This window comes from Hippoglossus hippoglossus, chromosome 13, assembly GCF_009819705.1.
Source record: "Hippoglossus hippoglossus isolate fHipHip1 chromosome 13, fHipHip1.pri, whole genome shotgun sequence".
Taxonomy (NCBI): domain Eukaryota; kingdom Metazoa; phylum Chordata; class Actinopteri; order Pleuronectiformes; family Pleuronectidae; genus Hippoglossus; species Hippoglossus hippoglossus.
In genome coordinates this window covers 13,364,346-13,390,284 of record NC_047163.1, presented here as the reverse complement: position 1 = coordinate 13,390,284, position 25,939 = coordinate 13,364,346, and the positions used below count along the sequence as shown (strand labels likewise).

General features: G+C 42.3%; 2 protein-coding genes across 3 annotated transcripts in view; both read left to right on the top strand.

Moving 5' to 3' along the window:
- Nucleotides 1-4,188, top strand: part of pafah1b1a (platelet-activating factor acetylhydrolase 1b, regulatory subunit 1a) — a 32,269-nt gene extending 28,081 nt beyond the window's left edge. Inside the window, exon 11 of the mRNA XM_034604021.1 lies at nucleotides 234-4,188. Within this exon, the coding sequence (XP_034459912.1) occupies nucleotides 234-307 (74 nt within the window). The 3' untranslated portion in view covers nucleotides 308-4,188. The remainder of the gene's footprint in view (nucleotides 1-233) is intronic.
- A 594-nt stretch (nucleotides 4,189-4,782) lies between these two features.
- Nucleotides 4,783-25,668, top strand: mettl16 (methyltransferase like 16). Of its 2 annotated transcripts, none has more exons than XM_034603702.1 (10): nucleotides 4,783-4,867; nucleotides 5,246-5,383; nucleotides 12,295-12,482; nucleotides 13,797-13,937; nucleotides 14,500-14,615; nucleotides 14,804-14,946; nucleotides 17,593-17,662; nucleotides 19,147-19,236; nucleotides 23,605-23,778; nucleotides 24,701-25,668. In XM_034603702.1, exons 2-10 carry the CDS (start codon nucleotides 5,256-5,258, stop codon nucleotides 25,316-25,318), a joined length of 1,668 nt encoding a protein of 555 aa, XP_034459593.1. In that variant the 5' UTR covers nucleotides 4,783-4,867; nucleotides 5,246-5,255; the 3' UTR covers nucleotides 25,319-25,668. The 2 variants fall into 2 exon arrangements, with proteins under 2 accessions (XP_034459593.1, XP_034459592.1); XM_034603701.1 differs by having other exon boundaries at nucleotides 4,821-4,972.
- Nucleotides 25,669-25,939: the final 271 nt, after the last annotated feature.

Below are 25,939 nucleotides of genomic sequence, written 5' to 3'. Positions count from 1 at the left end.
TTGCCAAACTACTACCTGTCCATAGATTATTTATAAATCTATCTTTATTTTTGTCTATCCTAAATCCACTCTTGTGCCTCTCTGAGTTCCAGTCAGAGGCCTGTTAATTATTGCAGTGGAAATGGGTTGGCAGCAGTCGTGTTGCATAAATCTTTCAGTGATTCTCGGCACAAGCAGAGTTTATTTCCTCTCTCGTACTTCGTTTTGATTATCTTTTTTGTTTTCTTCTGCAGATTTCCACAAGGCTGCTCCCTATGTTGTCACTGGGAGCGTAGATCAAACATTAAAAGTGTGGGAGTGCCGCTGATCTGGACCTCGGAGGATTGGACCACCACCCTAATTACCCAGGCGCTCCTCTGGATCCCATCTTCCCTCCTGCCATCCCACCTACCCCTTTCATCCCAACACCCCCCTCCCCCCACCCCCTCATCTAAAATTAAGTCTCACCCGCACATCTTCATCTCCTCCGGCTGCACTTACCCCCATGGTTATTTACCCATCGCGCTCTCTGGTCCAATAACTTTTGTCCTTCTTTGTAAATTATTCCTGGATGTAGATCAAGCTATTAAATGTTACACAAAAAAGTATTCTTGCATGGTAATCCAAAATTGTATACTGTAAATTTACATAACGTTGTCTAGAAGTACCATAGGTTTAACACGGGGCTGGCCGTCTGTCACGCAGCCTTACCGACCAACCGAAGGCAGATGTTTTTGACTGGGTGTAAAATGTAGGGCACTAAAAACCAATAATTTAAGAAATGACAGTGTCTTTATGTGTAAGATTTATTTTTGTCTATTTTTTTATTTAGGATTTTTTTCTGTTATTTCTCTCCTTCACTGTCGTAGTCTGTTGGTGCCTAGCTTGGTGAAACTTTCGAGAGATAAGGCAGGAGAAGCATATATGACGCGATAAGATGCGATTGTTTGTGGGGCTTTGTTATTGAAATAATCTGTAGCTTTATAACGTCACTTCTCAAGTGTGCATACCATTTCTCTTCATGTGGAACTAGGTAATATTTTATTGGCTGTATATACGAATGTTTCAAACTGTTGTCGTTGGACCTTGGGGGTTTAAAAACAGCTTTGTACTCTTGTCATGTTGGCACATGAACCACTGCTAGGCTTTAGATAAATGATCCCGTTCAATGAATCTGCAGTAAAGAATAAAAAGTTGAAACGTTGCAGAGCGGCTTTGTGAAAAACCCAAAGTTTTTTCCAAGCAGCCCGATGTAGCAAGCATGTTTGTTTGGCTTTCGCTGTTAGTGAGCACCTTGGGTCACAGCAGCAGTTAGGGGATTACACCTATTTAATCTCTAGCACTTGATAAAGACCTTGGGTGTGTCTCCCTCCACCAGACGATTTCCTGTGACCTTGCATGTCAGACTTTTGACAGACAGACTAAACACTCTGTCCACTACTAGTCTCCTGACCAGTCAGTCTTGGTTGAGATTGATGTACCATAGGAATTAGGTAAAGTCAGAAGATGCTCAGTCGACCCATGATGCATCTGAAAGCCACTAACAGAAGCCTCATGTGAAACAGCCCTGCTAAAGATTTAACTAAAGGCATGATGAGGAGTCAAAGTAAGGCCCCCTGGGTTTGATATCTGGGATGTGCAAAGATCTCTTAATTTTAGGGGTGAAATTTAAGTTCTGCATAATAAAAATGGTTTTGAGTGGAAAAAACAGTTTTCTGTGAAAATATGAATTGTAAATTTAGCTTGTTATAGAGAGATTTGGCAATTTTGTATTATCGCACTAAAGGATGAAGTGGATGGGAATGAAGGATTGGTGAGGAAGAGCTAGCAGCGGATGAGCTCTGTTGAGGCTATTTTGTTCATCAGAGGGGTCTGATGTAGAGGTTGCGGTTTTATCGGACTGACTCCTTGCTGAAAAAAGGTGGAGAAACTCCTGCATTAGATAAAAGAGGAGAATGATGAAGCCTGAGCGACGAAGATCTCTGCAGACAAACCCCACAGACAACCTCAACAATCTTTTGAGTGGCATTCCTCAAAGGTTTGACTTTTGGAGCCGTGACTGTAAAATGAAAGACTGTAAAATGAGCGTAAACCAGGCCGTGCTGTAGAAACGACCATTCCACTCCCCGCTGGAAGACAAAAACAATGAACCATCATGCTTGTGACTGTTGCTGGCGCGGTGATTCATTAATCTTGCACATCCCTGTTTTCACTAAGTCTTTGGTCCTTTTTAATAATGATCAAAGACGACATTAAAATTGAATGATGTTGATAAATGCATAAACCTATAATTTCTGATTAGCCTTTTCATTCCAATTCAGTTCTTGGCTAATAAAGAATTCCACTGCTTAACTGATCTTAGCTTATTTGCCAAGTGTTCTTCTTCCTGTGTGTGCTGGACGCGGTGATCTGCTGCTCAAGCTCCTACTAGTGGCTACTGTGAGCCTACTGTGACCTGTTGATGTAGCACTGCTGCATGTAAACCTGCACCAGCAGCAGAGCCGTCAGAACACTGAGCGTTCACAAAGACTCAATTCTGCTATTCACAGACCAATTTGATTGAATATTGATGTGAGAAAAGGTCTGTATTTAAAGTAGTTTGACATTTTGGGAAATAACTTGTTTGCTTTTTATGCAGAGATTTGGATGAGAATATTACATTTCAAAGTCGAGAAGAGAATTAAATATTGTACATTTTTTGAAAATCTAAATTTGTGGACTGACAGAGTTAACAAAACAGAGGTGTAATGCTGCATTCAGGCACTGTCAGCAAAATGGGAGGAATAAAAACGTTTTTTTATGACTCATCACTCCCAACTGTTTAACCCTAGTGCTGGTATTACCCTTGTATTTAGAGCATGTGTTGATAACACATGTATTTAGTAGTTTGTTGTAAAATTAGATGAATGGATTGTATCAACCAGCAGCAGCATCATTTGCAGCCACTCTGCCAACAGTTTGTTGACGTGTTAGTTATTTTTTTATCAAGTTGGAAATAATCGTTGTCAGAAATCACCTATATCTTTGACCAATGATTACAAGGCTGATGGGAATGTTTCCATTCTTCCACTCAAGCTAAAAATGAATTCCTAAATGATGAAATGTGAATGCAGCATGTGTTGACTAACTTTCTGGAGTCCCCCTGGTTGCCTGGCAACTGCTATCTTCCATTGGCTAGAGTCAGGCTATTCGTCTGATTCCAGTTATGCTAAGCTAAGCTAACCATCTACAAACATCTATCTTCTCATCTAAAACTATGTAATATAGTGAATTCAACCTTTTTTCCCAAACTGTCAGACTCCTCCGGTAACATCACTGAGTGTGTATGAGTTCAGACAGCTCTGTTCCCTGGTCGTAGAAAGGCTGGTCGTGTTGTGTGTGATGCAAACTGATGAAGGTTCACCACCTCCATCTTCTGTAAATGCAATGGGATTGTGGCAGACTAGGATGTTCCTAAGGAGAAACCCTCTCCTTCAGGGAATATTACTGATGTCTCCCTTTGATATGTGCCCCCTCCTCCGCCCCTGACCCTTACAAAGGTTTTTATTTAGTTTTATTTTATTTTCTACAAGCTGTTTTCTGAGTGGAGAATCAGCTGTTTTTTGTAGTCCTATTTGACATGGCTAATGAAGATGCCAGTGTGTTCAATGTTCTAGCTGAAGCCAAAAAAATGGAGATGTGTCAGAACAATCTGGTTTAAAAAATGACGCTCGTCTCCTCAGGATCACGCTATGACATGCCAGACCGTAAAATGTAAATTTAAAGGAATAAAATCTTCCCTTCTTTGGTTTTATTGAAGGAAGGTGTTTAATCGAAGGTCAGGATGATGTGTGTCCTGATTCTTTTGTAAGAAAAAGTAGATAAAAAGCAGCGGCTGGTGTTTGTACACCAGTGTGTGCCCTGTTGAAGAAAATCCCCTTTGCCATTTGCAGGTCCCAAGCAATCCCTGTGCTGCTCTGGTTTTGGTGTATGAAGGGACTGACAGACAGGCCGTGACTGTCTGGAGGTCATTTCCTGCTGCCTCAGGTCCACCTGTCCTCTGTAACCTGCCTGTGAACCACATGTGAGGGCTTCAGACTGCACAACAAGCTCCGACAGCAGAGCTTGTGATGTTTTCGCCACTATGGTCTCACTCTTCACTCAGCAAACTGTCAACAATATACCTGGATGTCATTATTGTTTGCAATATAATAAAAGAAGTAAAATCTGCATCTGTGTGTCCTGCTCATTTGTAGTGAGCTGTCGGGGGTTTAACTGAAGAGAGGTGCATTTATAACATTACATTTGGAGAAATTTAAATTAAATTTAAATTTTCCATCTGAGATACAGATCATTGTAGGTTGTGCCGATAAATAAAAATAATGTAAAAAGTAAGATAACTTATACAATGAATAATCAAATGTATGATGAACAGAATAAACCAGCTGTTTTGATAAGTTTGTTCTGAAAATGTTTGTAAAATAGACATTTTTATCTATCATTTAAAATGTGAAATTGGAATATTTGTTGTTCTGTAAACTTGGTAAATTTATCAAAAATATAAAGCCTGAAAAGTAAATAGCAAATATGGTTATTTTCAAATGAAATTGAATTTGTGAATAAACAATTTAACAATAAAAATCACTTTACATTCAAAATATACAATGAACTTATAAAAAATAAAATCTAATAAGTGTATATGATGTTGTACATTAAGAAATTAAATGTGATTGGGAATACTGAGTAATTTTGTTATATTTTATCAAAGATTCTGTTGAAAAACTGAAATGTTTCTGAAAGTGTTTTTTCCTGACGTCACTGCGCATCGACGTCGAGCGCTGACGTCGATGCGCTGACGTCGAGGTCATCCCGGAAGAGAGGAGCAGCGAGTGGGGAACGTTTGGACAACGTGAGTTGTGTGATTGTTCCACACAGTTTTAAAGTGTTGAGAAGTTCACACCGCTCGTGGAATAATAACAAAGCATCGTCACGACAAGACCCAGGCTTTGTGTAGGTAAGCAGGAAGTAGTGTTAGCTACGTGTTAGCTTCCAGAGTTAGCTTACTGCACCGAACCAGTCCGTTAGTCCGTTAGTTTGACTGCAAGTTGGAGAAATTACATATTTGTTTCCTTCTTCAACGTAACGTAACTTAACCTGACACCAGCAGCCGCTATTTGGTGGATATGTAATGCCAGTATTCTTCAGATCAAGTTGTTTTGTAATGTCTCTGTGTAGTTTTCGATCCAAACCCTCACATCATGTCTGGTGTTTCCTGTCTTGTCCTCAGCTCCGTGAACATGGCTCTGAATAAGTCCATGCATCCTCGGAACCGCTACAAAGACCGACCCCCGGACTTCTCCTACCTGGCCTCCAAGTACCCGGACTTCCAGCAGCACGTGCACACCAGCCTCACAGGCCGCCCCGTGTGAGTACCTGGCACTGATCACACTGTTTACTCTGATGAGACCATCTGTGCGTGACTGAGTCTGTCCTGGATCTCAACTCTGTCCTGGATCTCAGCTCTGTCCTCATCATCATCAGTCACACAGCAGCTTTAATGTCCGTCTGCGTCTATTTAATGTGTCAATAGTCACATGAAGGCTAAAAGCCACTGTCCAGTCGTCATGTGATACTGAGTGATACACTGCTGCTGCTGTTTCAGTGGATTCTGCTGTTTCAGACTGTCACTTTTAAATGATTTTATCTAGATGTAATAAGATTTAAAAAAAACAATTAGGTTATCATAAAAATGCTGAATATTGGATCAGATAATCAGCCAGGCTTATAATCATCCAATCCCTATGGTGTACATTTGACCAGACTCTAATCCAATCAATAGTGTTCAACTGATATTCCTCTCTTGTTACTTTGCTATGTTGAGCTTTGTCTGATGAATATGTGTGAGGCCATGATTACTTGTATACGTTCTGCAAGTCTCAATGCGCTCTACTAGACTTAGATCCCTCCCTCTTCCCGTTCGCCATCGGTCCTCATAAGTGCAGATTTCATGACAAAGAAATCGATGGCTGAACAAAACCCTGCTGCCGGGTTTTTAAAAATCAGGTGGAAAAACCTAAAATCAGAAGAATGAAAGCTGTTTAAGCTGCATATTAATGTCTGAAGTTACAGAGTGAGGTGTACGGGTGTCCACATTCTTCTGTCAACTCAATCTGGTCTTTGCTTCTCCTTCATCTTCTGGCATCAGCGGGAAGAATCGGAATCAGAGAGAAAGATCAACATTGAGAAAACAAACCCAACATCACTAGAGATTTGTTCTAATTCACTTCCTCCTCTGTGAAGTCGCTCTAATGAAGAAAAGGAGCAAACAAAGTTAATATGAGCAATTTAAAAAATAGCTTAGTGTGTCAATCAAATACTGAACAGTAAGCTCCCAGTTTCACCTCACACTCTGTGTGTGTGCGTGTGTGGGTACATACACACTTGTAGATCTATCCTTGTGAGGACTAATTGTAGTTAAAGGACATTTTAGTGTCATGATTAGAATTAGGATCAGGTTAGAGTTAGGTCTAAGGAGCGAGGGAAAGCACAGTATCCTCACAAGAGGTACAGGTCAGTGTGTGAGAGAGGGATGGAGAGGCAGAGAGATGCTGCTCTGAGAAGTCATGATGTGAGAGAGTCCAGGCAGCAGAACAAAGGGAATATGTCTGGATTAGTGGCCATTGACGTCAGACTGTGTGAGATCATGATGGCTGCTGCTGTGGGAAAGAAACATGAACCACATCAGCGTTTTTCCTCTGTGATGTAGCACTGGGAGCTCTGGTTCGCAGCCACTATTTGCTCTTACTCTGGCTGTCAAGCACTCAAATCAGGCTGTTTGTGTTTCTATTACGTTTTAATTAATAAAACCCTCATAAAGGAAAAATGAAGGCGTCTGGCAGGAGGTGTATATTTAAAAAGACTATCAATAGACTGTTATCTTCAACCTCTCAAATGTGATAATTTACCACTTTTCTTGGTCTTTGGACATTCAATTATAACTAGTGTTTGGGTTTTGGATCTAACCAGACATTTAAAGAAATCCTCTTTAATTTTAAATATTTTGTTGTAACTCTCAGTAGATACAAACATTTGTCCCAAACAAAGAACCTTCCAGAATCATTTATACTGACAGTTAGTGTTGGACGTGTGTCTGAGCTCTGCTGTTCGTCTGTCAGCTCTGACACCGCCCTCCTTCCTCTTTGTGTTTTTATGAAGCAACTACCTCGTCTGCTCTGTGAGGAAATCACTTGTTATGTTCAGTGTTATGCAGATGAATGCAGATCTGGTGTCAGTGCAGCGAGTGTGAACATCTGTGTGCGACTGTGAACATATTGGTGTGGGCCGATCCTTTGTGGTTGTGAGGTGTCCAGTCAGTCGTATTTCCGCGGGGCGAACGTGCATGTGTGGGCTGGCCGTGTGTGACAGGTGTTAATTATCAATCTGTGGTGTCCGTGTCTGTCTGTGGCTCCCAGACAGACAAACGGACAACGCACAATGTGGTAGTTGTGTTGTGACACCTAGGTAATAGTCGTCTGTGACATTTTTAGTACAAAAGAATGATCACAAAGCACGATCTACAAGCATCAATCACTTTATTAGGAAAACCATACTAATACTAGGTTATAAAACTGCCTCAGTTCTTTGTGGCGTGGATTCCAAATATTCATTTATTTTTATTTTTATGAATTCTCGAGGAGCAGACCATTATATTTGCTAAATAAAATGACAAATCGGCCAAAAAAATTCAACCTGATGAATAGATAATATATTTGTCCAATCACCCAAGTTGAGAAATTGTTTAAACCATCGTTAAAGTAACGTTAGTCAGTTCCCGATTTATTGCTTTTGTCTGCAACATGAACGCATGTCTAACTTTCTGGTTAACCGTCGGCAGAAATCTGGCTCCTCTTCCTCGTCACTCTGTCATTCCATCAGTGGAGGGATTAGCGTGGTTTTGTATTTCCCAATGAATTCATCTCCTGGGTTTTTAAGTATTTAAGCAGCGAGTCGGGGGATGAGGGTAATCTTGGGGAGACACTCACTCAAGACGTGTCTCCCCTCATTTAGGAGTCGTTAGTGGAGTGGGCTGATAGCAGCGGGCAGAGAGTCGAGCTCAGACCAGGCAGCTGGAGAAGATGTGGTGTATGTGATTGGAAATGAAATGAGAAACGGATAAACCCCCAAATAGAGAGTGGGTTTGTTTTTTGGGGAAGGAGGACAGTGGCTCAGATTGGGGAGATAGAGGGGCGGGATTAGGAGAAATGAATGGGTATTAAAAATTAAAAACATCCTTGGTGACATTTAATTTGGCAGTCTTATTTTTTACGGGCAGGGAGACGATCATCTGTAGAACGACTTCCACTTCCGCAACTAATGAAATGTTACATTTTCTCACCCATTTTTTTTTTAGACTTGGGTTAGGGTTAGGGTTAGGGTTAATTTAAAGCATAAATGAATAATTATGACCACACTTTAAATTTATATATGTAACCCTACGATGATCTGCATGACCTCTCTTACTGTAAAGTCCACCATTAACATACTAACTTATTTTTACTATCTAGTGGGAGATAATAGAAAGTCACTGCCTCATTTAGGACATTATTGTTTTTACACAGTTTACCCTCTTTATCTGCTGTGAAGAAGTCATGCTCTTAATATCCAGGTGGAACCACCACTGTATCTTAATTGCTGTTTTTACATCATCAGCAGCTCTGCAGAGTTGCAAAATATCACAAAATAATCTCAGCGATATTTAGAGTCCATGTATCCTGTTTGTCATTTCTGCTCTTGTGAGGAATTAAAACGTTTCACTCAGTGTTTTATAAGAAAAAAAAAACCTGACAAGAGAGAAGTTGCTGCTAATCAGCAAAAAAAGGGAGGTAAATCTACCTTGAAGGTCACCTCTCTGTGGACAGATTGAAAGGGTGTGTGTGTGTGTGTTTTCATGCTGATCATGTAACATGGAGGTGAGAGCGAGCTGTTTGTCTCAGCAGTAAACTTCCCTCTGGTTTAATGATGTCATCCTCTTCATCCATCTGAACCTGAGCCAAGGGCGTTTCTGCTTCTCAGCACTTTCTTCTTCTCTTTCATTCATTTTCTTCCTTCCTTCCTTCACATACAGTCTCACTCTACACTTCTATTCCTCCTTTTCACCTGCTCCACGCGAGCTGGAATCAGCTTTAACTCCTGAATCCTACCTCCTTTTTTTCCCCCTTCCTCTTTTCATTATCTCATCACAACTTCTGGGCTCATGTTTGTCCCACTCGGTTTCCCGTCGGCCACGTTGATGTCGTATGCACGCAGCGCTGCACCTACGTGGCAGCACGTGACGTAAATCGCGGGCACTCTCACGCTCCGTCTGGTATCAGCCATTGCTCCAGCGTGGCCGGATTTGCGTGCTCTCTTCATCTGTTCGGTAGGTGGGGTTGCCATGGAGACGTTGCAGTGCTGCTGATGGGAGTGATCGGTCCATATTACACACACACACACACACACACACACACACACACACACACACACACACACACACACACCATTGTATGCACACACAGTCATCGGGGACTAAAAATAGAGGGCTGGCCTGAGCAGCCTGCCTCTCTGAATATTGATCGTTATCTAATGATGCCTCTGAGGAGAAATGAAAGAGGGCAGAATGTGTGAGAGCTGGACAGATGAGAGAAGCCGGCGTTCATTTTGGGAAACAGTGAGTGTTGTGCTGATGTATCACTTCTGCCTCAATAGCCGGATTCCACGCAAAGGCTGCGTCTTCTTTGTAAACCTGTCGTACAACCTCAGAGGAGCCCGCTGTTAGTTTTTCACCTAGAGGTCACACATGTTCAGCAGCTGATTACACTGGATCATTAACCTAATATGTTCATTAGGTGATAAGACACTGGCTGAGATTAATGTGGGACTCTGCAGGTAAATCCCTTCTCATTTGTATCTGTCTCACACCTGGCTGCAGGAGGGTCTTTGCCATCTCTCCTGACTGAACATTGTGTGTGTAGAAACACTCTACTCCCCTTCAGCCAGATACACAAACCGGTATTCCCCCATTGGAATATTATTACACTTCCTTGTACCAATGTGCATCATGTAATCATGATATCAACTGAAATATCTACGGTATTAGAGTTAGATTTTAACGCATGATAAAAAAGGGCTTCAAGATATATTAATAATGAAGATGCTGCTTTCAGGGTTTCTGCATTTTTGCTTCTCATGTTGTGCTGTAGTCGTGTAGGTGGCAAAACAAATCAAGTCACCACAATGCAGTCGTAACACAAACTATCTTGAGCCTTCTGACTGAGGCCTGACACCGTCTGATAATGAGCAGTTCCCAAGACTTAATTCAGATTGACTTCAGCCCATTGATGTATTGAGAGAGCTGAAAACGGCGCCATCACATCTGCACCAATATGATATCGTTTTTGAATACATCACTTTTGATACGTCCACACTACTCCGGAGCTGCGTTTTAGTCGGGACGTGCAAAAACAAAGACATTTAGAAAGGATCATGCAGTCAGTGGTATTTGCTTCTTTATCGGCTCTTATCAGTCAGGACTCGTCGACCAGCAGTGATTACAAAGTGTTTCTAACACTTATTGTCAGTAAAACTCCACGTTGTTGTCCCTGCTTTTCACCATTACTCTCTCATTCATAATATTTTCTACGACTATGCAACCAAGTGTTAACAGACAATCTGCCTCAGTAACAGCACAAACTTAATTTCATATCTCACTGGTACCTGAAGCGATGCAGCCCTTGGTATTGTTTTAACACAGGACGGTTTTCAGTCTGAACTCTCACCTAAAGAGTCTTTCTAGTAATTACACAGAGCTGGAAAGAAGGGAGAAAATGAATCGGGCTGCACTTTCGTCTGATGTGTAGTATCACAGAGGATGAGCTGAGCAATGAGAAAAATATTCCATCTGTTTGTAAATAATTGATTTGTGAAAAGAAACAGTCTCACTGTGAAAATAATGAAAACATCCGACGTTGACTGTTTTAGTCTCTCTCTCAGTTGTGGCTCTGTCTAACCAGCAGTAAATAGGATGTTTTTTTTTTTCAACTGGAATATACTCACACCAAACTCGTGTGGTGCCAGACCCTCCCATCACCAGGACGCGTCTAATTACATCTGCCAAGGTGTGAAAGTGCTCAGCCAAGCTTTAATTATACCGATCACACCCACTCGTTTTGTCTGCCGCACTCGTGCCTGCCCGTTTGACAGCTGAAATCATTAAACATGTCGAGAGGAGAAGACGGGGGTGGCGAGTGAGTGGGACTAAGAACTGGGAATAAAAAGTGGCACGTCTTAGTGTGGAAAATATGAATTCTATTGTCATTAGCAGGGGATTGTGAACTGATGGGCTGCTTATCTCCACATTGTCCTTCGTGTGTGTGTTTTTTATGTGAAGTAATGGGCTTCAGTGCAGGGAGCCGGCGTACAGTAGTAAGAGCTGTTGGGTTAATTGCGGTCAGGTCTCCTCACTGGTAAAATGAGGATCAGCCAGTGACGATATTAAATTTAAAATCATCCTTTAAGGAGAAACTTTAACTTCTTACAAACCTCAGTCTTTTGTAGCTTTGGCCAGAACCACCACCATCGTAATAATAACAAATCAAATTCAGTAAGTAAACTGCTGGGGTCTGGGAACATGGCGGCATCTTTAATGGAAGGAAAAAAAATTAGATTAAAAGCAGCAGGATAATTTGGATTTAATTTATTTGGCAGAGAAAACAAGGGGGAACAGTAGAGTTATTACTCATATCTTATTACTTATCTTATTATCATATTACTCGTGTCTGTTGTACATTAAAATTCTGTTTTATATAATCCCATATTACTTTGTGATATTCAAACACAGTTTATTTTACCAGCTGTTTTGGAATCAAAAAAAGTCTTAAAAGTTACAAACTAATAAAAATATGTGGATGAATATATATGAAGGAAATGGTAAAAGAAATGGTGCTGAATCAGACGTTCCCAAGTTTTGAAGGTGTCCTTATTATTGTTACTACTGACACGTCAGCTGATTCTAAATGAAGTGGTTTAGATAATCTGGCTAAATCGTTGTCTTGTGTGAAACCTGTCCGATTGTCTGACCGCTTGTGTTTCTGGATCTGTTGGTTTTAGTGATGCGCTGTTTTTTGGCAGTTTTAGTGTCATCATAACAAACAAAATGGCTAAAATTACAACAATAATTTCCTTTTACCCAACAGATATGTTTTAGATGAGAGAGATTAATCCGATCCAAACTACACTGTGTTCCTGTGGCGTTTAAAATAATTCCCTGAACTCATTCAGCCATGTTTGTTTCTCCTCCAGTGTGAATTTCAAAGAGCCGGAGGCGGTGCGAGCGCTGACCTGCACTCTGCTGAAGGAGGACTTTGGTTTGACCATCGAGATCCCACTGGAGCGCCTCATACCCACTGTCCCCCTACGCCTCAACTACATCCACTGGGTGGAGGACCTCATCGACGGCCAGAAGCAGCCGCGCAGGGGCATCGACATCGGTACCACCGCCACTGTCCTCGTCATTGTTGTAAATGTGTGTTTTTGATAGGTGTCACTTATATTATCATGTGGTGAGGACGCTTCAAGTGAGTAGAGCTGTCAGAACTTTTAATAATCACAATGTTCAGTTTAGAAGAAGGATGAAATTCAGTGCAGCAGAACCAAAGAACTGATCTTTTTTACTTCATGGTTTCTTACTCCTCTTTAAACACTGTGTGTCTGATCGCTGCACGTTTCATCTTCATCTTCAACAGAAAGTTATCGTTGTCCAGGATTGAGATCTCACGCAGGAACTAAACACAAATAAACATTCAGATAAATAACAGTTATCACGATATTTAAATAGCACATTTCAAAACAGCTGTTATGTGCAAAGAGGGCAAATAAAAACAAGAATACAAAACATCAACGACAACAAACTAAATAATATTTTAAATCAAAAGTAAATGATATAGTACAACTCAATACAAAAGAAAAGGAAAAAAGACATAGCTAAAGACAATCAGGAAAAAGCCATTTGGCAACATTACGTTTGGGGAGATTATTTAAAAACGTTTCAGGTCTGAGTTCCTCAGGTAAACTATGCCAGAATGAAAATACATGAGTTCCTCAGGTAAACTATGCCAGAATGAAAATACATGTTGGTCATGGTCGTTGCAAATTAAATTGAGATTAAGTGTAGAGAAAATTAAATCCAAGAAATAAACCCATTGAGAGTGTAGGTAATTGTCCCAGATTTGATTTGAGTTGCGGACTCCTGCTCTACTTTGTTCTTCATGTGTGCAGCAGCAGCTCTGAACCACACACCAAATGTCAGCTGTAGCTTCCAGCTGGTTCATGTGGCCAGTCGCTCCCAGTGTTCCCAGCACATACTAGTCCAACCCCCTCCACATGTCCAGAGTGTGTTTGCTGTTGTGTCTTTCATCTTTGTGTGTCCTCTCATTAGAGCCTCTGGTGACCCTGAGTCTTTCAGTACACAGACTGAAGCTGTCTTCTCTCTGATGGATCACCTTCACTAACTGCTGTCACCTCTGGACTGAATTAAGCCTTAGTTCTTTTATAGATGTGAATGATTGAATAAAAGCTCCGGTCACAGACATTTATTGATCCATGAGGCCACTGATTTAAAGATAATGATTTAAAGACACAGATCACACACACTCTGACACAGCCTTTCCTTCGGTCCTTTACTTTAAATAGCATCCAAGAATATGTCTGTACTGATCACTGAGACATAACCATTCATCATCCTCATGATGAAATACATCACTGTCACGCTGCCATAATTGTGTGTGTTATGTGTATTTCCATAGGCACTGGGGCGTCTTGTATTTACCCCTTACTGGGAGCCACAATGAACGGCTGGTATTTCCTCGCCACAGAGGTGGACGACATCTGTTTCGACTACGCTACGAAAAACGTGGAGCAGAACAAGATGTCTGACCTCATTAAAGGTGAGTGTGGTCCTGGTCAAACCAGATCAGAAAAGACGGAGGCACAAAACCTCTCGAGTACTGAGTGTGGTTTATTACCTCCGGCAAGGACGTTGTGTTTTCATTTCCGTCTGTGTGAAATTTAGCAGGATTACACAAAAAGTATTATATAATACAATTTTGTGAAGGGGTGGGGCATGACCAAGAGAAGAACCCATTAAATTTAAGATTGGATCCAGATAAACGGGTGCATCCTGAATTTTATTTTCCTTTCTTCAATATGCGAGATGCGGGTGTTAGCCTTGTCGGAGGTATGCACTCTTAGCATCCTTAATCTGTGCCTTAAAATAAAATCTGTGTCTCAATCATTGTTAAGATTACAAATATTTTGATAATTGACATTAAGTGTCAAACATGTTATGGTTTCTTTGTCTAAATCTCAAAGATTTGCTGCGTCTTTGTTTTCTGTGATAATAAACTACAACCTAAAGTCTGTTTGTCAAAAATTGTCATAATACCTAAAATCATACAGCAAATGCTTGTCTCACTCAAGTTTTTTTTTTTTTTTTTTTACTTCCCTCAGTCGTCAAAGTTCCTCAGAAGACTTTACTGATGGATGCCTTGAAAGAAGAGACAGAGATCATATACGACTTCTGCATGTGCAACCCCCCTTTCTTTGCAAACCAGCTTGAAGCGCAGGTTAGTTTTCCTCCAGCACAAATTGTTTACTGCTGCTCGGTCACATTCTTCAACAGTAAAAGTAAAAATCTACATTTCTCTCGTGGAGCGTCAACACAACACGGAGTAAACACCAAGACGATACATGGTAGTAACTACCTCTAATAGGATTTAGTCCTAATCTCTCTCTGTCTTGTTGCTCTCTCCAGGGGGTAAACTCCAGGAACTCACGCCGACCTCCTCCCAGTTCAGTGAACACAGGCGGGGTGACGGAGATCATGGCGGAGGGCGGGGAGCTGGAGTTTGTCAAGAGGATCATTCACGACAGTCTGCAGCTCAAGAAACGCCTGCGGTGAGGAGACCAGGACTTTCACCTTCAACATTAAAACCTGAATCCCACACGATGTTTGTCTTTAGATGCAACCAAATCCAAACCAGATTCACCAAATCTAGTCCTACAGAGCAATGAGCCGTTACTCTGTGCTGAGTGGCTGTGAGAGGTTTAAATGGCCACTGAGAGAACCAGTGAAGAGGTTGCTGGGCATTGATGGAGCTGTTACCCACACTTGCTGTAGTGATTTTGGCGCACGCTGTACCCTGCACTGTCTGAGAGCCCACAGGGAACAGCTGTGTTTGGGTGGGGGGGGGGGGGGGGGTCTCCAGCGGCCGTCACTTTACCCTCCCCCTTAACCAGGGCTGTCACTGGGGCAGCGGAGTGAGACTCGGGTAGCAGGAGCTGCAGAGTGGTGCTATTAAAACTAATTAGACATGCCACACCTGCTTGGCCTCCAACAGTTAGAGTGTGTGCGTGTGTGTGTGGGCTCTTGTACAGCTGTCTTTGTGAGGACCAGTTTGAGTCTACAACCTACAGAGTGAGGACATTTAGGCCGGTCCTCCTTTAATGGACTGTTTGGGGGTTAAGACTTGGTTTTAGGGTTAGAATTAGGTTAAGGTTAGGTTAAGGGTTGGGGTTAGGGTTAGGGTTAGGCATTTAGTTTGGATGGTTAGGGTAAGGGGCTAGGGAATGCATTATGCCAATGAGTGTCCTCACTGAGATAGCTGTACAAACATTTGTGTGTGTGCACATGCGTGTGTTCCCATAATGCTTCAGTGAAAAGACGAGCAGCCCTGAGAGGGGCTGATGTTAACACCTGCTTGCTCTTGTGTGGCTCTGTGTTACACTTGTGTAGTGAGGACACATAAAGTGAGAATGAACGCAGCCTCATTTAACAAGTTTTGAGGCTCGGGCCAAACCAACCATGGCTGGCTGTCACTCCCAGAAGCATGCTGGGACACCAGAGCCACCAGGTGTCCATGGAAACACTGCCAGCTTGTTGGATTGGTCCTTTGTGACGCTCCACCGCCGCGCCCTCCTCCTCCTCTTTCACTCTTCTTCCTCGCCACCTCAGTATAACACACATCCAGATATCCTCAAGCAAAATCAGAAATGGGGAAACACTCCATGTTTATCAAGGCATTGATATGAAAATTAGTCTTCTCTGGTAATAGGATCGTAATCACATGTCTGTGCTTCAGAAACATGTGGAGAGAGAGAGAGAGAAGATTGCATATGGACGCTGATGCAGCTGCACACTCTGGGCTGTTTGAAAAAGCCGTCTGGAGGAGGAGGGTTTTCTGGGGACTCTTCTGGGTGTTTCCTCCCCACTGTGTGGAGAAGTGAGGAACATCTGTGAATATTAGAGCTGTTCAATATTTCATTCAGTGGCCTCAGTGGCTGACGTGTTGCTCTCCCCACCCCTCCACCCCTCTGGGCATCTTCATTCCTTCCAAACCTCATTACATTTCAGAGCTATTTCAACCCGTCAGCCAGCAGTTTAAACAGTTTTTAACATGTTGCGTGGTTGAGTTGGGTGTGACTGCAGGTGTGTTCAGATCAATGTGGTTGTGAATACGTCCTAACCTTCAAATACATAATTATACAGAGATGATACTTGGAGATTATGTTCTTGAAGATATGTTTATAAAGCTTTGTCTGCTTTTCTTGATTAATCTATTCACCGGTTAGTCACAAAGTGTCGGGAAAAAGGTGAAACAATCTTCTGATTTTTAATTTAGTTTAAACAACAATTTGAAATCCTCAAAATTGATTTATCACACAACAGAGAAAAGCAGCAAATCATCAGAGAAGTTGACGAAGAGAATTCTCACTTTAAAAATTGTTTAAATAATTAAACATCCATTCAATTAGTTTCTAAATAGTCTATTACTTTTTGATTAACAGTATAATAGTTTCAAAATTGTAAGAATAATTGTAAGATAGACTTTTATAAATCCAAAAAACTTGTTACAGACCTGAGTCGTGTCTGTGGTTCCTTCACAGCCTCCTGCTGGTACAGTAGACATAGCCTGAGAGGCAAAACCCAGGGAAAAACCCACTAATAATTTAAAAACTTTATGCTGTGATATTTGAGGGCAACACATCAATCTTTTCATCAACTCTGACCTTCTTTCATCTTAATTTTGGCAGCTGAACAGCCAGAGGCACCTGTTTGAAGAGGTTTAATAAATCAAACACACCCCTAAAAGTTCTGAACACTAAACTAAACAAAGATTTCACGAGTGGAACGTAGCGTCCTAATCTTTGAGTAGATATCCAAATGCTTTTTATTTTTATATTTCACTTTTCAGCCATTGAATAGAGACCATATGATTGTATTGAATTATTATCTCTTGTAATCGGAGCGCTCTTTGTTTCAGACTGACTCTGATGTGTTTATTGTTCCTCCGTCTTCCTCTGCTGCTCACTGATCAAGACTAACCTCATCCCTTTACTGCTCAGCAGAGGTTATTGATCAGCCCTCCACCACAGGACGACTTCAAACCATCTTTTCCTCCACTTTGGGCTGAACATACTCAGCTCTTTGTCTTTGTGTTGCTCCCTAAAGCCCAGCTCAGCTTGTTTGATCTCTGCTCGGTGGTTCACGCCCCGGCCCGTCACTGTCACACCGCTGGTTAATGTGGATCCTTCTTTCTGCAGGTGGTACAGCTGCATGTTGGGGAAGAAGTGCAGCCTGGCACCTTTGAAAGAGGAGCTGAGGAAACAAGGGGTGAGACCCAGAACAAAGACAAACAAACACATCTGCAACCACTGTTTCACACAGCAGCCTCAGCTATTTGTTCTGTCTGTTCCTGCAGCAACACGCTGCTCTGTGCACAGCTTCATGACGGCTTGTTAAAATAATCTTCGCCTCGCATCTCAAACCAACGCTCATCTGGGTGTGAGCATCGATGTTAGCAGCCAGTTGTCGCTGTGCAGAGATCTAGAAAAACGACAACAGATCAGCTCTTTCTGATATGCCACCTAAGCAGTGTCACAAATGAGCCATGAACGAGCTGATTTCTGTTCGCAGTGCATGAGCGAATCACGCGGCGCTCTGCAGCTAACATGCATTACTGTCATTAGCCTAACTAATAGCCCAGCACAGGATTTTCTTACCGCTGCAGACCTCTGGTTTTGTGCCAGTCACTTCCCTCACATGTTCAAAATGCAGAAATGGAGAGTGAGACGCCTCCTCACACCTGCCATCCCTCTGTCCTCCTCCAGAGGTTTCAGAGTTGCTGTCGCTGCTCATCAGAGTGAGTGCAGCCTTGGCTGATGTCCAGGGAGGAGAGTGTAGCCTCCTTTTTAAAGTGTGTGTAAAAGGAAACCCGGCCCAGTTAATATGCTAATGCCTTCATCAGCCATTACTTAATTTTCTCGAATTTCTCCTCGTGTCTTTAAAAGATAAAAACCTACATCAGATACTGAGGAGTTTGACCTGTGACTTTTATCAAAACGACTCTCCTGTACCTTTTGTACTGCAGCAGTTCACTGACTGTTAAAGTTAACAGGGTTTTCACAGCACATGCATGTTTTGTCACATCATGGATATATGCACATTATATTCACACCCATGGTTCAAGATGTGGAGCCAAAGCTCACAGTGAGAAAATGTCTCTTTCACACCATCAGAGGTCGTCGCAGGTCACTGGGTGCTATAGGATTTAGTTCAAGAGTGAAGTGATGAAAATGATTAGAGAGATTTTAAGGCTGTTTTAGATTGTATCACCTGTACTGTACATATTACTCAACCTCCACCCAAGGCAACATACTGCAGGGTTTTCAATATGTTAAAATACTATGTACTAAATATTTTTGATAATGTTATTGCTCATTGAACCCTGCTCCCGTCGCAATTTAAAAATAATCCAAATTTTGCTTTTTTAGAGGAATATTTTGTCTGTATAAACAGTTTGGAATAGTGTGTTGTAGTTCCTTTTCAAAGATTTAAATATTAACACGCTATAATAAAACTATAAACAAGACCAACATGGAACCTTGGTCAGAATTTATCTCAGTACTCTGGGTTTGGCTGTGGGAAAGACTACGGAAACCTACTTTAGTTTGCAAGATAATTTCAAATGTTTCACTCATGACATCACAGGCCCACATAAATCCCTAATTAAACTCTTTCTGAAATGATCTGCGGCATGAATCTATCATCCACATGCTGCTACTTTCTCATTCCGTCTGTGTTTCCTTGTCTCTCAGGTGCCGAAAGTGACGCACACAGAGTTTTGTCAGGGACGGACCATGCGGTGGGCGCTGGCCTGGAGCTTCTACGATGATGTGATTGTTCCGGTGAGTCTGTGCAGATTTTCATTTCTGTTCCCTCGAAGAACTTCGCTCTGACTGCCCACTTAAGACTCATAGGATTGGTTTGTTTTGAATAATGAAACTCAGTGGCTTTATGAAGGGTTATGCTTCGAGAACAGTACCACATATTAATACCCCAAAAAATGAATCTAATCAGCATTGGTCCTTTTTCTCTTGGAGCCGCTGCCCTCATGCTCGTGACTGTTTCTAAACCTGCTTAATAATGCACCGCCTCTGTCCCGCTCCGTCCTCTCGCCTCTCTCCAGACTGTATCCCCTTTCCCCGCAGCCTCCTTTCCATTAGAAGCACTTATTCCTGCCTCTGGGGAGATGTTTATGTGATTTTAACGCGCTGTAGCCAGGCAACAGTTGCCAGGTCACGACTGCGAGCGCACACACACACCTTACATTGTCTTATGTGCACAGTGAGAGTTGGCGATAAATAGAAAATGGGCACACAGAGGACTGAGAATGATTCTTCAGTGGTGTGTGTGGGTGTGGGTGTGGGTGTGTGAGAGAGGACTGTTGGTGTTCTGGACTCTTCAGCATAAAAGCAGTTGAGCAGAAGGATTGGCCTACATTTCCTCCTCCTCCTCCACTTTCACCCAGATCCACTGCCATTCACTGTGTGTTGTGTGGTTACATGACAGAAGTTCTTGCATGTGTGAATCTTTGCATGGTTGACTTCCTGATTCTGCCTGCCTGCATGTGCATCTATGGCCGTCTGGTATAATGTATGTACATAGGAGGTTCATTAAAGTTACATATAGATGATAACATGTGTGACATGCATCCAGATGTGACCTACTTATCACCCTCCTTACCAGGTCATCCTGGAACATGCTATTACTGCATTTACTGCTTTGTTTCCTCTGGTTTAAAATTAATATATCCAGACAGGGGAGACATTTTCCTCTACAAGTGACTAATTGAAACAATCATTAATAAACCAAGTTGAATTTTTACACCTCTGTCAAGTTATTCTGCATGGGGGGAAAAAAATAGTTTTTCATATAAACGACCCACTTTTCTCTGTCTCCAAATGTATCAAGCTCGTGAGAGATTTGATCAGTTATTGTGTTGATTTAAAGAAACAGAATGTTGTGGTTTTCCTTCTGAAGTCTTTTATAGATTAAATAAACAACATATAATGTGTTAATTGGTGAGGTTTTCATGAGCTGGTGGGCAGATTGTGTGAGACTGTACAGACAAGACAGAAAATAATAATGGAATCATTAATCATGTCACTATATTTATCATAGATGCAGAGGATGGATATTAGTGAAGGAAAAGCAGATAAAGAAACCGAGTAAACACAGACAAAAGAGGAGGACAGAGAAACGAGCACATGCAGACAGAATAAAAGAACAGATCAGACTGCGTCAGACAGCCAGGCTTCATCTGAGCCCTGAGGCAGTGGTGGTTGTTGCTCATACAGGCCTCTGGCAGGAGGAGGTTCAGGAGGAGTCCATACAGGGGGGAGTTGACAAAAAGGAAAATGGCTGTGGGGAGGAGAGGGGGTGATCAGAGAATGATTTACTATGTTTGCCTTAAGGTGAAATTGGCTGTGTGTGTGTGTGTGTGTGTGTGTGTGTGTGTGTGTGTGTGTGTGTGTGTGTGTGTGTGTGTGTGTGTGTGTGTGTGTGTGTGTGTGTGTGTGTGTGTGTGTGTGTGTGTGTGTGTGTGTGTGTGTGTGTGTGTGTGTGCACTCAGGAGGTCAAGAGAGATGACTGAATTACCTTCTATCTGGAGAGAAGAGCTCTTGTTGGATCTGTACGCTTTTAGTGTGGAGAGTTTTCAAAATGTGGCGAAACCTTTGTTGTGTCTACCCAGAGGGAGAGAGAGAGTGTGTGTGTCAGAACGTGTGTGTGTGTGAGAGAGAGTATGCAGTGAGGTGTAAGTGGGATTAATAATAGTGTAAAAGAGCAGCAGCGTCTACTCGTGGGTCTCATGTTCTTTGTCTGTGAATCTGTGTTCGTTTCTGTGTGTGTGTGTGTGTGTGTCTGTCTGTGTGTTTTATATACCAGTGTATTAGTGCAAGAATCTGTGTCAAGGATGCTCTGTACAAACACACAGATTTGCCCTGATGGATTTTATTGATTACCTCTCCCTCTACATTGAGCTTCAGGGCCTGCAGAGCGGAAACGGGGGAGAGACGTCTGTGAGAAACGATAAGAAATGAAAGAATCTCTAACAAGCAGCCAGACGAGGCAGCGTCCATTGTTCAGTCCTTGGTTTCAAATATGTCAAACTCCCCTAAACGTGTATTTTAATGGACCATAATTTAAACAAGAAATCAATCGATGATCAAGACTGAAAAACCTTTTGCTTTCAAATTCATCTATTCCTCTTAGAGCCATTACAGAAAGAGAAAACACATTTACATCATTAATTGTAAATAACGACCACAGCTTCACAAGCGATGCACTACAATGAACAAGTAATCAAAACTTGTCTCCAGATCGCTGCAGCAGTGTGAAGGTCAACGTCTGCTCCATCCCTCAGCCGTTTGTAGGTCAGTCGGCCATACTGTCTGCTCCGTCACCGCACGCTGCTGCTGCTGCTGCTGCTGCTGCTGCAGACCCCCGCCGTCTCCCCACTCTCACTCAGCCTGCAGTGACACACAAGTGCAGCTCTGAAATATTGGCTGCAGTGGACGTGTAGCGGGCGATGGCTGCAGAGCGTCAGCTGGATTCAGACACTTTGGAGTAACGACCAGCTCGGCCATGATAGCATGACATCAGAGAGGATGAGAGATGAGGAACGGAGTTTACTTCATTGCAGGTTCAAGTGGAGTTCATGTGGTGTGTGCGCCCTCTTGTGGTGGGTAATGAACATCCATCCAGTGTCCACCCAGCTTGAAGTATCAGATCATCACAGGAGTAATGATCTGATCTGGTTTAATCAGTTGTTACATTTTAAGACAGAAAATGTTAGAAAAAGAGAAGAAAGCTTTTCATAGATATTGCTCTGATGATGACTGCAGTTCCTCTGTGGACTCCGTCTGTCTCAGTGTCTTCTGTCTCTTCATGTGATCTCACACTGACTCTATGATGTAGAGATCAGGGCTGTGGCTGTCGCACCATCTGTTGCAGGACTCTGTGAAGATGCTTCTTTATGGTTGTATGTTTTGGGTCCTTCTGCAGAATAATTGTGGGTGCGGTCACACAACTCTGTGTACCTGATGGTACTGATTGAAGGATAGGAATGTAAACCCTTCATCTCATGTTGTTTAACAGTTGTTCAGAGCAGCTGTCTGTCCATGAACTCTGACTTGTAATTCAGAGTTGGAGATATCAGGAGTTTCTGACAGCAACGATATTCACCCCCCTTAGTGAAAAGTTCGACATATTTGGCAGAAAAGCTGAAAATGCCCCACTGTGAGTCGACAGAATGTTTGAGACAAATACCACATATGTGCATTTGCCTTGATCAGGAGGTCACCAGCTGGACAATTCACTGTTTGTCTCTCCTCTGTCTCCTGTCTCATCATCACTGTTAACATCAAAAATAACAGCAATAAATATACTTTCAAAAAAGAAAGGAAAATGCACCATTGCCTGTAGTTACAAAATAAAAATCAACAGTCGATTTAGTTCATTTTAGAAGAGCTGTACTTGGTTTGTATCTGCTTGTAACGAACATGCTACAAGAAAAGAATATCATTTATGCAGATCAGCTGGCGTGACTAGCCACGCTGGAACGTTGAACACTCCTGCGTCAGAATAAGAAGAGTTTTTCCTGTTCTTCACATTCTTCCTGTAGTGAGTAAATGCAGCATAATGCAGAAACGGTGCCGAAAACATTTGCAGTTCTGTGTAATGAATATTAACATTAGCCATCGATATTCACCACATGTGTGATACAGGTTTTACTTTGTGTAAACTAGTTCTCTTTAATGCCCTTTGATGGTGGCTTTGCTCTGGATATAGAAGCATTGAACTACCATCACTCAAGTAATTTCCATTTCCTGGTGTTTAGGTCTGAAAATGAGGTCAGATAAAGAAATAAAAGTAGTTAGATTAACAATTTGCCGCACGATTGTGTAAAAAGTGAAATAAGTAAAGTGGGAAAAATAGAAAGGGAATTAGCAGAAACAAAAATTCTGTACTGTTGTGCTAAGGTTCAATCAGTTGTTTTAATATTTTAGAATTTGTGTCCATTATTAAATCATCTTATTGATTATGGTATCCATGGTATTGTCAACATCACCTTTCAACTTGTCTGTTTCTCCATGAAACCATGCACGTAATAAGGAAACCGATTTCATTTGTATCCTGTTGCATTTTGTTTCACACATCCAGAATAATCTTCAGTGCGTATTATTGTTTGACTGTCTCTGGTTCTCTCTCAGTCTCCTCCCAGTAAAAAGCGTAAACTGGAGAAGTCACGGAAACCGCTGTCCTTCACACTCCCAGAGGCTGGACTGAAGGAGCTGCGGGTCAAAGCTTTGGCAATGGGCTGCTCAGCCGGCAGCCCAGTGGACAACGTCACCGCTCTGCTGGAGAGGACACTCACTGACCTGAGGGTGAGACTTCCAGAGATGTGACGTCTGTCTCAGACTTGTTTCTGTGACTTGTTGTGGCATCTGACTTCAACCTCAACAGTGTTATTCAAACTACTAGATTTAATTTCTTAGTTTCACCAGCACCTAGAGCAAGCAGGGTTCTCTAATATATGGTGTTTGCTCCCAGTAGATCACAATATAATACAGTACTCAGTGGCTACATCCACACCACTACATTTTAGTTTGAAAACTCTTCACTGTTGCTCTGTTTGCGCCTGCAGTCCTCACTCCTCTGGGTTTTCAATTGTCTAAAAGGTTTAAAACGCTGCCGCCCCAGTTTTAGTTTGAAAGCTCTGGGGAACATTCTGAAACTGAAACATTCCTGATTTCTTATCAGACACAACTCGACTAGCAGCAGTGGACACAAAGCATCTCCAACACTTACTGTCACTAACAGCTACACATCGTTGTCAGCTCAAGAAAACAATTCCCATTTCACTTGTCTCTGGGCTGTAGTATTTTCTGTAACTAAGGAACCAACTAAAAATAGACAATCTGCTTCCTGTGTACACCGGCACGCACATGTCCAGAGTATGAGGCTTTTCCCTTCATATGCATTTTCAGGTGTTTACGTATGGACGGGGATTATTACTGATTCAGAGCTGAAATGTTCATGTGGACGTAGATCGTTAAAATTAAAATGTAAATGTATTACCATGAATGTAGCCAATGACCACACAACAGCTTCAGACGTTACTATAGAGATGAGTCAACACGTCTGACACTTAACTCATCAGAAACAAAACATCAGAAGCTTTAGGGTCATAAAGGTGATGATTATTTGCAGATCTGTTGCATGAATTGTGCACATTTTGATTTGACTTTACTGATCATACCTGTATGTAGCAGAATTATGTCATCGATATGTCTTCTCTCGTGACAGGTGCTGCACAAGCGTATCCCCTGCAGGGAGCAGGAGCAGAGTCTCGTCCTGACGGCTGTGGAGAACAATTGGATTCACGGTCGACAGAAGCGACGTGAACAGAAGCGTCAGTTGCGAGAGCTTCCCAGGGCGCCTCACTGGGCCGCCGCCAGCTCTCAAACCACCGCGGCTTCAGCTGCTCATCCAAAGAACCCACCCTCCAAAAACCAGCCTGCTTCCAAACAAAACAGCAGCGACACTCAGGGTGATGTCTCTCACAAGGAAACCACATCTGTACAAGAGGAGACTGGCAACGGCTGCTCTTCCAGTAAAGATGAAACACGGAACGCGGCTGGAGAACAGAGCGAAGTCTCAAACGATGTGAGCAGTAAAGATGTGGACATGGAGTCTGCAGGCCCGAAGGAAATGGCTCCCGCAGCCAATGAGCCCCCGACACAGCGACCCCCGAGCCCCGGTGCAGTCAAACACTTCCTGTTTAAGTGTCTGCTGAACGTGATGCTGGAGGGGAGCGACGTGCTGATTGAGATGCACTACGTCGAAGGTCAGAACAAAGACCTGTTGAACCAGCTGTGCACGTACCTGAAGAACTCACTTTTAAAGTCTATCGCAAGGCCCTGAACCATCAGGAGGTTAGATCTGAGTGCCTGTCTGTTGAGAAGTGTCTTTCAGGAGAGTTGGAATGAATTGTCTGTGTGTATCCATCAGCAGGCGGCTTTTGACAAGTTCAGAAAATGCTGAGTTTGTTCCAGGAAAGAATCAACTGTGTGTTCAGATGTTTTGTCTTCAAAATTGTGTAAACATTTTGAATAAATTTAGTTTTTTATTTGAATTTTATACAAAGTCAAGTCGTTTTTTTTATGATGATGCATTGTCTCCAAGCGGCCACAAGGGGGCATTATTTGTGTTTCTTCTATAAGGGACCATTCCTGTCATGATTTGTTGTATGAAGATTAAAACCCTTTTAATCTGTGTGTTTTAGACACTGTATTTGTGAGCAGCTTCGGTTTGGTAGTCGTCACATTTTACATTTACACACAGTCTGTGATTCAGGATGTTTGTGGAGCTGTTCCTGTTCCTGGACAACCTTCAGTGTTGTAGGCACCCTTATTGCTCTGTAGTGGCTGACTAGTTTCCTGAGCTGAGTAGATAAGAAGAAGAGAGAGACTTAAATATTCAGGTACATGTGTGTACGTGTAGAGTCACAGGAAAAAACACTGCTCCTGGGTGTACGACATGTCC

What these genes read in the sequence shown, in the direction of transcription:
- mettl16 (XM_034603702.1), top strand. Translation starts at nt 5,256, where the DNA reads ATGGCTCTGAATAAGTCCATGCATCCTCGGAACCGCTACAAAGACCGA. An exon ending in GCGCAGGGGCATCGACATCG is followed by an intron (nt 12,483 to 13,796) that starts GTACCACCGCCA and finishes GTATTTCCATAG; the next exon opens with GCACTGGGGCGTCTTGTATT. An exon ending in CAGCTCAAGAAACGCCTGCG is followed by an intron (nt 14,947 to 17,592) that starts GTGAGGAGACCA and finishes TTCTTTCTGCAG; the next exon opens with GTGGTACAGCTGCATGTTGG.